Source organism: Pyxicephalus adspersus, chromosome 3 (genome assembly GCF_032062135.1).
Source record: "Pyxicephalus adspersus chromosome 3, UCB_Pads_2.0, whole genome shotgun sequence".
Taxonomy (NCBI): domain Eukaryota; kingdom Metazoa; phylum Chordata; class Amphibia; order Anura; family Pyxicephalidae; genus Pyxicephalus; species Pyxicephalus adspersus.
The window spans coordinates 155,256,404-155,269,916 of record NC_092860.1 but is presented as its reverse complement, the minus strand read 5'-3'; the positions used below and the strand labels follow the sequence as shown (position 1 = coordinate 155,269,916).

The following is a 13,513-nucleotide window of genomic DNA, read 5'->3' as shown; positions in this document are numbered from 1 at the left end:
AATCAGGACCTCCTTCCTCCTGCTGGTGACCCCTCTAGTGATGGTGACCCCACAATTCTATCTATATAGAGAAATCAGGACCTCCTTCTTCCTGCTGGTGACCCCTCTAGTGATACAGCCCCAGAATTATATTTCTTTTCCCCATGGGCCCCACTGTTATATATTGAAATAAGTCCTTACAATGGAACTTTACATAATACCCAGTTTATGTTTTTTTTTTTTTGGTACCTGAGTGCATTATTTTGCATTTAGAAGTGTAGTTTCAATTGCTTTGTCCTTTCTTCCAGCAATACCAAATCATGCTTAATATTACAAACACCTCCAGGAATATCAACTCTATTGCCCACAAAATCATCAGGTATGTCACTCCAAACACTTAGAACAGGAACCAATGGAGAGCCTTGAGGTGCGCCACCAGGGATTCGTTTGTATTTGGAATTAACCGAAGGAACCACAATTTGCATTTGGTGGATATAAATAGATAACACTAAACATTAAGGCTGGATAATAGGGTTACAGCTATATAAAACCTAAAAACACTACATATGGTGCTTCAAGCAACAGTCACATATCAACTTCAGGACAACAAATCAATATAAAAGTGAAACAGCAACCAAAATGTTTGCTTTTATTTACAATTGGTTTTATTTAATGGTGACCAGCATTTGGTAAGACAATAAAACACCCTAGTCAGGAGCACAACTTACAGAGTGCAGGTGTCAGGACTATGTAACATACAAGATAACTAATAGAAGGAAAATGTAATGTATAGCACAATATACAGAGCACAGGTGTCAGGACTATGTAACATACAAGATGAATTATAGAAGGGGGAATGGAATGTATAGCACAGCTATTAGAGTACAGGTGTAAGAAATATGTAACACAAAGATAACTAATAGAAGGTGAATGTCATGTATAGCACAGCTTATGGAGTACAGGATTCAGGACTAAGTGACACAAAGATAACTTGTAGAAGGTGAATGTAATGTATAGCACAACCCTCAGAGTACAATTGTCAGGTCTATGTAACATACAAGATGAATTATAGAAGGTGAATGTATTGTATAGAACACCTTATAGAGTACAGGAGTTAGGAGTATGTTACACATAAAATAACTTAAAGAAGGTGAATGTCATGTAACGCACAGCTTATAGAGTACAGGTGTAAGAACTATGGAACACATTGATAACTAATAGAATGTGAATGTAATGTATAGAATAACTTACAGTATACAGGTGTCAGGACTATGTAACATAAAAGATGAATTATAAAAGGTGAACGTAATGTATAGCACAGCTTACCAAGTACACGAGTCAGGACTATGTAACACAAAGATAACTAATAGAAGGTGAATGTCATGTATAGCACAATATACAGAGTACAGGAGTTGGGACTGTGTTTTGTGGAATCCTAGGGTTCCTCCAGAGATTGCTAGGAATTCTTTGAGCAATGAGCATTTTGTGTGTCTCAGGTTAATTTAACTGACACCAATCATCTTTTTGGCTATCTGTAAAGGTGACAACGTTCATGCTGACCAGCAATGTAAAAGACATTCTTCCTGCTATCTACCCTACTAGTGTACTGTGAGCTGTGGATATAAGAAGTATAGCAGAGGTTCCCTGAAGACCTAAAAGGTATTCCCCCACAGTGAAAAGGTTAGGAAATATTGATATACTAACTTATGGAAAAAGAATGTAATGTACTGTATAGCACAGCTTACACCCTACAGGAGCCAGGACTATGTCATGTACAACTTATAGATGGGAAATGGAATGTAGAGCACAGCAAGCAGCGGCCTGGCAAGCCCTGGTAAGCCACTGAAATTAAAATATACTCTTGTGTTAGTGGGACAAATTTTCCCTTCAGTGGTTAATACGTAGCACTAAGTGCCATAGGAGTGGCTGATTTACCATGGACTCTATTTTCTAGTGGGCAATAACACAGGATCGTTATGCAGATCGCATCTTTATTAAACTTCACAAACAAGGAGGAAGAGAGTCAGTAAGTATTCCCAGGCCCAGTCTACTTTGCTTTTCCTTCCTCTCTCAAGGGGCCTGATATATTAAAGCTCTCCAATGTAGAGGATACACTTTTATTAGTGAAGCTGGGTGATCCAGTAAACCTGCAAATGTTTTGAATCCTGGACTAGATCCATTCTGGGTTTGCTGGATCACCCATCTTCACTGATGGAAGTGTATCCTCTCTAGCCTTGGAGAGCATTAATAAAAAAAGGCCCAAGGACTCCACTGACCTCTTATCTCTCCCATTGGTCCTTCCTAACACCCATGGCTGGCAGTTTCCCCACTTCTCTGAGGGTAGCCCACTCGTGACAGACCTGGTTTCATAAGGACAATTTCAAGATCCTGTCTGGTTTTCATTCTCAGGCCATGACCAGTCTAGGCCCACTGGGCCACATAGGCTCTCTCACTGACCCATAGCTAGTCTCTAACCAGATATTTATGACCAAAAACCCACATTTAGGCACCATTTACCCCCATTGGCGATAAGAATAAGTATGTCCAGTAGTTATCGGCCCCTCCTTCCTCTGTGCTCGGAGAGATCTTCTCTGGAACAGCAGGAGGCAGCCAATTAAGGAACTAGAAACATTTCCAAAATACAAATTACCACACAAGACCCCAGTGTTTTCCTTGGCCTTCTTTAGCTGGTAATACCCAGCACCAGCTGTTTTTGGGTGGTTACTGAAAAGTTGGGTCACAATACAGTGGCTGCCTCAGACGTAAACTTTTTGGTTGCACTCTGTCCACGTCTATCACATGATCTATAACGGGTATTGGTTTCCTTACTCTCTTGTGTGCCATGACATTGGACAAATGTCTCTTACTGCTTTGGGGACACAAAATAGCTCTACAGGGCCAGTTTTGTTTCCTAGAAACTCCTAGTTTGAGGGGATGAAACCCACCCAACAAACCGAGTTGTGTAACCAACAGATAGTGATTATCACATCACAACGCACCAAATAAACGGTGCTACCTAGCTATGTGAACCCGTGAACAATTTCCCCATAGAACACATAATATTACTAGAAATGATCTGGATAGTGACTGGATAGATCATAGGAAATAAATGACCTGTCCTCCTGATATCATGATTCACAGGAAGCTGTGGTCTAATAAACTGTAACTTCAGGTATGACACAACTCTCCAGGGTTCCAGGTGACAACATTTTGGGATTTTATATTAATGTAATCACGAAGACAGGATAGACCTTTGACGTGTGTTCCAAATAGCACAACAAACCAATGTTTTGGAAATGCTCCTCTGGAATTCTGAGGAAAGGAATTCCAAGACTGTATTCTCAGCATGTTGGGGCTAATAGGGATCCAATCCTGGCTCTATCCCTATAATAAATATATAAAATGGATCCAAAATGTATTTGACTGCTATGGTGTCAACACAAGTTTATTATTGGGGATTTGGATGGACCTGTAAAATTATGAGACACATGAGCACCAATTTATCATTGCCACATAGAGAAAATTTTGCCTATTTTGATATATTTACCACTTTATTGCACTATATACCCAAACACATGTGTACCTGACCGTCACCTATACGAGTTTGTTGGACTTTCCCGTTCCAAAACCATGACCAGTAAATCGAACCTGGCATCACATTTTCAACAGTATGTAAAAGGGTGGCTTCCCCTATTGCATAAATAAAAAAGTTAGTGGCATTCACCCCCACCATGACCCCACAGGAGAGAGCCACCCGTTTGGAAATGTCGGTGTCGTATGCTGTGGTCGCCATTGTGTCACCTATCCCTTTGGAGCATTCCTGCATCGTTTTACGTCTATTCTCCCTTTTTCTTATCCCAGGCTCCTCCACTGTTCTGTTTGGACATGGAAGGAAGAACATGGCCCATAAAGAAAAGTGGGAACAGCAAACTACAGCCACTGATGGAGCATTCCTGTATCCTTCTACTTCTCAGCTAACATTGGCAACTAGAAGAGGCTATCCAACCTTCTGTTTCCGGGTTCCTTCGCTGTTGTGATTGGACAGTGACGGAAGAAGGTGGCCAGCAAAGAAGAATGGGGACAGCTAACTGCAGGCACTTAAGGAGCATTTCTGCATTGTTCTATGTCCCTGTCAACATTGGTGTCTGAGACAGCTATCCCCCCTTCTTCTTTTTTCAGGGTCTTTTACTGTTGTGATTGGACAGGGAAGGAAGATGGCCAGCACAAAAGACTTAGGAGAGCAAACTGCAGCCATTGATGCTGGCACAGACATGGAGCAGTATTGGACAGGGTCACTTTTTCCCTATTACATACTGAAAAAGTTTTTTATTTATTTACTTTTTTACTTTATGCAAACTCCCCACCTCTTTCATCTTTACCGCCTTGGCAGTAAAGACTGAGGAGGAAAACGGCAACCTCAAGGGGTTCTTACATATTGGAGGTTGCAGGCTGCTCGCTTTGTTCATGCTCGAGATCAGGCACTGGGTCATTGGGAGCTTTCTGCAAATGTAAAAATAACAGACACTTCATCCATCCTTTTTTAGATTTGGAGGAGGAGCTTTCACCCAATTTTGCGCTAGCTTTGTGTGAGATTGGAAAATGTCATGATGTCCTTAAAAGAACAAAAATGGTGGTGTGGGAAAAAATGGGCAACCATGAAAAAAAACATGGAAGCCACTTTGCCACTATGGACTGCTCTCCTAGTTCGGATTACAAGCAGATCTTTCTATTTTCATCTTCGTTACATGGCAGTGGGTGGTAGGGCCGAAGAACTTTACGATAAAGTGTAGAACAGATAAGATTTTTTGTACTTTCAGTTAATATCACAGGAAACGATAAGTACATCTGGACATTTCTGGTAAAATCAGATATTCTTTGCCTACAGCACATCTAAGGACTGGCATGCTGCAATATGGGACTTTTTTGTTCTTGGGTTTATATTTCCTTTAAAAGTCGTCATGGTGCTCCAGTCCGGTGACTTTGCCTAGGCTGGGATGATGTCATCAGTCTGCTGTGGGCAGGAAAAAACATTTGCTCAGTCTCCTCTCCACCAGTGAGAAGAGAAGATGATCGGTGTCAGACTTTTGTGAAAACAATTAGGAACTGCATTGGCACACCCTAACTAAAGTTTACACCCCCACACCCATTGGCACACCCTAACTAAAGTTTACACCCCCACACCCTTGTAAAGTTTAACAAGGCCACCAGTGAAGTTCTGCCGAGGTAACCATGTCAGCTGTGGCTGGTGGCCCTTTTTATCTAGCATTCTTGTATTGTTCTGCATCCTTCATCGTCCTGTTCCCTCATCCTCTTTTTCCTGGCTCCTCCACTGTTGTGATTGGACATTGGGGAAGGCGGCTAGCAAGGAAACAATGCAGCTATACCGGCATGGAACACCATTGGGTCAGAACCACTTGGCTGATGTGAGAGTGACACCAGAAGTCACAGGGGGCTTGGATGGAACCGGCGGAGTAATTAGCAAACATAGTGCCCGCAACTGCACCATAGACCTCATTATACCTCCCCTACAGTAAAAAGCACATATACCAGTCACAAGCACTGTCCAGTAACACACATTCACCCAAAGTTACACACTCCAGGAGTCTCACAACCCTTTTCAAACCATTGGGGTGCAGGCGGATGACTGCTGGGAATAACAAGATGACCCCAATCTTAGCCAGCAGTCACCAATTGCCTCCAATTTCTGCCAGCTATCACAGATGACCCCCAATTTCTGTGAGCAAGCAGAGGTGGTCTTTTATTTCTGTCAGCAATGCAGTTTGCAACTGCGAAAGTTAGCCCCCAAGTTCTTTCAGTAATCCAGGTGGCCCCAGTCTCAACCAGTTGTCACAGATGGCTCCTGATTTTTACCATACATCCAAACAGCTTAAATCCCAGCCAACTGTCACAGGTGGCCCCGAATTCCTTTTAGAAATCCAGGTGGTCCCAATCCAAGGAAAACAATCACAGGTGGCCCTCAAACTCTTTCAGCAATACAGGTGGCCCCAATTTTAGCCAAATGTTACAGGTGGTCCCCAATTTTGGCCATCAATCCAGGTTGCCTCAAGTCCAACCAATAGTCACAGGTGGCACCCCATTTCTTTCAGCAATCCGGGTGGCCCTAATTCTAACCAGATGGTGGCCCACAATGTTTGCCATTAATTCAGGTGTACTTCAATTTCAGACAGCATTCGCAAGGCAGCGTAAATTTCCAGCCAACTGGCACAGGTGGCCCCCAATTTCTTACAGCAATCCAGGTGGCCCCCAAACTCTTTCAGCAATCCAGATGGCCCCAATCCTAGCCAACTGTTACAGGTGGCCCTCAATTTAGGCCATCAATCCAAGTTGCCTCAAGTCCAACCAATAGTCACAGGTGGCACGCCATTTCTTTCAGCAATCCGGGTGGTCCCAATTTGAACCAGATGGTGGCCCACAATGTTTGCCATCAATTCAGGTGTACTCCAATTTCAGACAGCATTCGCAAGGCGGCGTCTATTTCCAGCCAACTGGCACAGGTGGCCCCCAATTTCTTACAGCAATCCAGGTGACCACCAATTTCTGCTAGCATTCACAGATGGCACCCAGTCGCAGCATGTTGTCACAGGGGGCCCCAATCTCTGTGATCAGTTACAGTCCACCCCCAATCCTTCAATACTCAACCTCGGGGACAACAGGGACAACGACAAAGTGGCAGGAAGTAGCCCTGTACATGTTGCTTCATTTCAGATGTTTACCAAAAAGGGACAAGGCAAAGCTTTCTGCATTACAACATGGTAAAACCTTTCCTAGCCCACCACAATGGTGGCATCCTATACACACCAATAGATTTCACTTGCCATGCATCGCGTGCATTTTATTGTTTGACAACATTGCACAGTGGCGAAACTATTTGAAATTTCAACAAAGATGTTTCATCATTTCATGTCAGTCTTTATCTAGTGTGATTTTCTAAAACTGTGAAACTTTTCACACCGTTCATGTCATTTCCTTGTATTGTGGCAATTCAGGGGCACTCGTTATATTATTTGCATATCTGAGAGATTTCCTTTTTGTGTAATTGGCAGCTCTATCTGAAAAGCATGTCTCCGGTGCTGTCCTTGTAAAAACTCTGCCAACAGTCCACCTTAAGAATGACAGCCAGCATCACTGAATCCATTTCCTGTGAGCCCAGGCTGTCATGGACCGGCCCACCCTTGCAGAGAATAGGGAGGACCCGTTGTAATTATCCATGTATGGCCAATGGCAAACAAACCACTCCTAAATAATAAATATCCAAAGATCAGTTGGGACTACGATCTATCCAAATTGACCAATGAATTGAAGGATTCTCTAAATAATTGCTCCATTGATCAGAAGTGACCAATAACAGATCAGGAGCTCACAACTGGGTCAGTTCGAACGACCAGGGAACATCCGATTGCTTCATTGAATCAGGAAGGAATTTTTTTCCCCAGTTGGAGTAAATTGTACCGGGTTTTTATTTTGCGCTCCTCTGGATCCTCTATGTCCATGGGGTTTTATATCTGGGATGTTTATTTCCCTAATCGGTGAACTTGATGGATTTATGTCTTTTTCCAACCTGACCTACTATGTAACTATGACCTATGAAATTATCACAATGATTGCCTACTATTGGACAATTGCCCCCATTGAGTCTCTCAAATACAACCTAAATATTTCGGATTTCTCATAACTTCCTGTAATGGAGATAAATTTCACCAAGACAATACAAAAAAATCCATCTGGGAGTGGGGGAAGTGGCACTTCCCCATTCTACCCAACAACATTTTACCCTTCGAGCACAGCTCCGAATTATGGTTCTTCTGATACACAGATTGTCTTTAAACTTTGGACCCCATTGAAGTGCCCCATAACCGGTGAGCCCCCAAAATGCCTCCATGCTGATGTTCTCTTTAACCTCCCCCCATCCATTCTACTATAACAATACACATATACAAGGGTGACACACAGTACCTTTTTTACCAGCAGCTGTTGTAGAGTTGTCATTGGCCCCATATCCATAGATCAGGCAGATGGCGATCAGCAGCAGATAAGAGCGCGGTGTGCACATGGCAGCTAGACCCCCGGGCAATGTGCGCAGCGCTCAGTAAAACCCCTTCGTCTCTACATTCACCATGGACTGACACTGCTGAAATGTGTGACAACACTTCTTCCTCTTTTGTGGTAACCACACAGATATGTTAAAGTTTCCAAAATGAGAACAATATACAGGGGAACTGATACTGAGCCCTGCCTGCAGAGGGCAGCGTCCAATTTCATTTTATTCAAATCACAATTGTAATGACATGATTGGGCCGATACAAAAATATAAAACGCCAATTATTATGTCAGCACTGAGCAGCGGCGTCCTGCTATGAACAACAGGGCGGACATACTGAGACGCCTAAACCCTCCTCAGCCAACAAGCCCCTCCCCCTAGGAGCCCCAAGTCAGTGCCTAATGTTGGCTACGTCCGTCATTGATGAAAAGCACCTATAGGATGACAGCGCCATGTACTTGTTTCCTAATAGTGTTGTCACACTGATTCTTGTAGGTTCTTTTTCGACACACGACACGCACACAACATGGTATGGTCCATGGTCTCATGTCGAGTCGGCCATGCCTATGGTAAAGCAGACACTTGGGAGTAAAGGGTGACAACACAGAAGCACATTTGGAAGACATGGACAGAGCGTTGTCAGCCTGTAATAGGAAGTGCTTATCTTCATGGCAGGATCAGCAAATCTTTAGTAACTGGTTTTATTGTGTGAAATCTTAATAAAAAAGCAAAGACTATTTTTTATCATTTTTGGAGGGAGGAGGGGTTTTGGGGTTCTGGGTTGATCAAAGCGAAAGTTGATGTCGCCCATTACAGTTTCAGTATTTTTTGTTGTGAAAGTGTCCCCGTGCGTGACTAACTTCCTGTTTTATATAAAGTATGAAGAAGCCGGAGGATACCAGATGGCGATTGCCGGTGATAGGGAGCGTTCAATGTACTTTTTCCATTTTCCTTTTCTGGGCTTGGCTATTTTTGTGTTGGTTTCAAAACATCTTCAGTTGAAATTTGCCTTATCTTGTTTTAAAAATTTCAACAGATATACAGCCATGGCAAAAAAAACCACAGCTTTGTATTTATTAATATTTGTAATGGAAGTCATGTGAGTATCTGGGTATGACTTTACAGCATAGCTCAGAGTAGGGGGGAGGAAGCATCATCAGAAGCCAATCAGTGGTGCTGATGTGCAAGCACACGCTGATAGGTGGGGAGAGCAGAGTGACCAACTCATTAGTATGTCACCTCATTAGTATGTTTAACTTTTCACTGTCTAGTCACAGGCTGGAGGGGGACCTGTAGGGAAAACTACAACAAAGAAAGATCAGGCCCTCCTTCCTAATAAACGGAACGGCAATGATTTGTGATTAAATTTCAGAAATAGATGAAATATAACAATCTCCTATATATGTATTGCATCTGAGTAATTAATGGTTCACTTGGATTTCAACTTTATTGGGAAAGAAGAGAGATTATACTTACCTGCACCAACATATGTTCAGCATGCGACACTTCTGCGGGTTTTAGGTGTACCTGAGGGGTATTAGGTGTATACGGGGTTTTAGTTTTGTATCTGCATATGTCAGGGATGTATCTGGGGTATCAGATGTATCTGGGGGTATCGGACTTTCATCTGGGGACATTAGACATATCTGGGAGCATGGGGTTAGTATTTGGGGATATTAGGTGTATCTGGGGGTATCAGGTTTGTATATTAGGGTATCAGGTGTTTCTGGGGGTAGCAGATGTACCTGGGGGTATAAGGTTTGTATCTGGGGGTTTGAGGTTTGTATCTGGGGGTATGAGGTGTTTCTGGGGGTATCAGGTTTTGTATTTGGGTGTATTAGATGTATTTTGGGGTATTAGGTTTGCATCGGGGGGAATTAAATGTATCTGGATGTAGCTGGTGTTTTTGAAGGTACCAGATGTATCTGGGGGTATCCGGTGTGTATCTGGAAGTAATAAATGTATTTGGGATTGTCAGATGTGTTTATGGAGGAATCAGGTTTTTATATAGGGGTATCTAATGTATCTGGGAGCATTGGGTGTTTCTGGAGGTATCAGATGTAACTGGGAGTATGGGATGTAACTGGGGGAATCAGGATTGTATCTGGGGGTATCAGGTTGGTATCTGGAGGAATGTGATGTATTTGGGGGTATCCGGTGCATATCTGAGGTTATCAGGCTTGTATCTGGGGTATTAGGTATTTCTGGAGGTATCAGATGTAACTGGGGATGTAAGGTTTGTATCTGAGAGAATCAGATATATCTGGGGGTATTTGGTGTTTCTGAAGCAGATGTGTATCTGGGGCATTAGGTATGTATATGGAGGCATCAGGTGTATCTGGGGGTATCAGGTGCATATCTGAGGTTATAAGGCTTGTATCTGGGGGTATTAGATGTATCTGGGTGTATCAGGTTTGTATCTGGGGGTAATAGATGTATCTGGGGGTATCAGGTTTGTACCTGGGGGTATCAGGTTTGTATCTGGGGGTATCAGATGTATTTGGGGGTATCAGGTGCATATCTGAGGTTATAAAGCTTGTATCTGGGGGTATTAGATGTATCTGGGGGTATCAGGTCTGTATCTGGGGGTATTAGGTTTGTATCTGGGGGTATCAGGTACATTTCTGAGGTTTTAAGGCTTGTATCTGGGGGTATTAGATGTATCTGAGGGTATCAGGTTTGTGTCTGGGGGTATAAGATGGTATAGATTAGATGTCAGGTTTGTAATGGTGGGAATCAGATATATCTGTGAGTAGTTGGTGTTTTTGAAGCTATCAGATGTGTATCTGGGGCATTAGGTATGTATATGGGGGCATCAGGTGCATATCTGAGGTTATAAGGCTTTTATCTGGGGGTATCAGGTTTGTATCTGGGGGTATTAGATGTTCATGGGGGTATCAGGTTTGTGTATGGGGGTATTAGATGTATCTGGGGGTATCAGGTTTGTATCTGGGGGTATTAGATGTATCTGGGGGTATCAGGTTTGTGTCTGGGGGTATTAGATGTGTCTGGGGGTATCAGGTTTGTGTCTGGGGGTATTAGATGTATCTGGGGGTATTAGATGTATTTGGGGGTATCAGATGCATATCTGAGGTTATAAGGTTTGTATCTGGGGTTATAGGCTGGCACAAGACATCATCATGTAGTGACAAGGGGGGAAGGGGTACCACAAAGTGCACCAGAGGATCAGGTATCCAACTTGCCCCTAAGTGCCCGATACCACTGGCAGCATGGAGTGCAGATTGGGGTTGTCACCGGGCAGTACTCGGGATATACATTTATAAAAACTGTTCAGTTGTTGATTTCTTTTGAATTCTTTATATTGTTCGATATCCCCACATTCATCACATGACAACAGGCACTCTGCGGTCTGGTTATCACGAAGAATGATGGGGACAAAACATGACATAACAAACTGCTGTTTCCTGGTTGCTATAAATAAAGTTTTGTGGTAAATTCTTAAATGGTTTTCCTGCCTGAACACATTAATGCAGCTTCCGATACGAAGGGGAATCTAATACTTCTCATGGAGTTGTGTAAATTAAAAAACAAAAAAAGAAAAGATCGAAAAAAAAATAAACAATACTGACCCGTTTGTGTGGTTTAGAGACGTCATGAATTCTGCTAAAGGCGTCTTTCCTCCTCTTTACTGATGACTGTTGGAAAGATGGGTGATAAGCCAAGGGATCGGGCCGGCTACACTCAAGCACCGGAGCACATTACCAAGATGGCGGCTTAACTGGGGTCCTCTGTTGAGGATGTGGAGGAGAGCCTAAGCTTAACAAGCGTGAATCCCTTTGGCTTCCTTCTCCTATCCTTGTCCTCAAAGGGGTCTATGGGCCCATATTTTTTCTACTTACATGGCTTACAGGACACAGGTTTCAGGCATCACTGACCCTCGAAAGGGTCAATGGGCCTAGATTTTTCTTCTTGCAATGTTTACAACACACAGGCTCCAGGCCATCTTACTCTGGAGATTCCATCTTGATTGCTCACTTTGCTGATCTCCTGCAAAGTGAACTGGAAAATAATACTACAAAAATTTCCCAATGAGCTGAAACAAGGCTTTCAGGGAATAGGGCTGTAAAAGTTCCCCACATTAGCTACTCTTGATTCTCTTCATTAGCTCCTCTTGAATCTCTGCCCATCCAGAACCTTCACCCATGAATCTCTTGGGTCTCATGTTGTGTCTGCACCATGTGACTCCTTAAATTTTTTACAGACTTGCTCCATCTGGTGGTGAAAGTGGAAATGTCATATGAGATACCTCGGCTTTAGGACTCCCTCTGGTGGTGGGTATCAGTACCTGCCTGCCCCATGATCTCTGCTTAGTAATATGATATCCACTTTATAAGGAAGTGACAGACAATAGGATGTTGCCTGAATAGGAGAATTCTGTCTTTCCAGATTCTAGTGTGCGTTTCTTTCATATGTTTTTTCTTTACAAATTGGCACTTCACGTTGCCTCACGTTTGATCCCAGCTTCATCCTGACCAAACTGCTGTCTCCAGTTCCCATGCATTTTAAGATTTCAACCTGGCACCAAAACCAAAGTCCATTTCCCTTGCAGGGTGCGCTGGTGAAGCCAGAGGTTGGTGTATTAGTCTCTGCCCCTTGTTGATGCTCCAGCCAAGTGGGCTTCTGACATGGGAGGTCCAATTCCAATAGGTACCATGAGAAGGACATTGACTTGATTATATAGAACAAAAGTTGGATGGCGCCACAATGAGGGTATCTCAAAGTTCCTCTCATATATCTGGCTTGGATAGTAAGCTAAACTAGAAGCTATTGAAAATCACTGCAGGTGCTATAATGTTCACATACGGACCTTCCTGAATAAGTTAGGGACCTTGAAGGAATCTTTAGGAACTTCACTACCAGAATGACCTCCATTTGGCGATAGATCACATACATAAAACTCCTTGGAACCCTCCAGAGATGTGATTGTAAAACTTCATCATTACACAACCAAGAAAGCAGCTAGGAATGAATTGGGCTAAAAATAACCGTCCACCCAATCCAGATTTTCTGCAGGTATTTTGCCTTTACCTTTTTAAAAAGTAGACTGGCTGACGGAGGGGCATGGTGCATTATGGGTAGTAGGCAGGCAGGTGGAGGCAGCATGGTGCATTATGGGTAGTAGGCAGGCTGGTGGAGGCAGCAGGGTACATTATGGGAAGAAGGCAGGCTGGTGGAGGCAGCAGGGTGCATTATGGGTAGGCATTATGGGAAGAAGGCAGGCTGGTGTAGGCAGCAGGGTGCATTATGGGAAGAAGGCAGGCTGGGGGAGGCTGCAGGGTGCATTATGGGAGGAAGGCAGGCTGGTGAAAGCAGTAGGGTGCATTATGGGAGGAAGGCAGGCTGGTGGAGGCAGCAAGGTGCATTATGGGAAGAAGGCAGGCTGGGGAGGCAGCAGGGTGCAATATGGGAAGAAGGCAGGCTGGGGAGGCAGCAGGGTGCATTATGGGAAGAAGG

At 43.5% G+C, this 13,513-nt stretch overlaps 1 protein-coding gene across 2 annotated transcripts in view; it reads right to left on the bottom strand.

Annotated features, from left to right (window-relative positions):
- Positions 1-8,166, bottom strand: part of LOC140327347 (receptor-type tyrosine-protein phosphatase T-like) — a 48,053-nt gene extending 39,887 nt beyond the window's left edge. Inside the window, exon 1 of one of the 2 annotated variants that reach the window (XR_011920032.1) lies at positions 7,954-8,166. Coding sequence is in view for 1 of the 2 variants with exons in the window: in XM_072406725.1 (XP_072262826.1) it covers positions 7,954-8,050 (97 nt within the window). In the remaining variant the exon portion in view is untranslated. The remainder of the gene's footprint in view (positions 1-7,953) is intronic. The other variant, XM_072406725.1, reaches the window with a different exon arrangement.
- Positions 8,167-13,513: the final 5,347 nt, after the last annotated feature.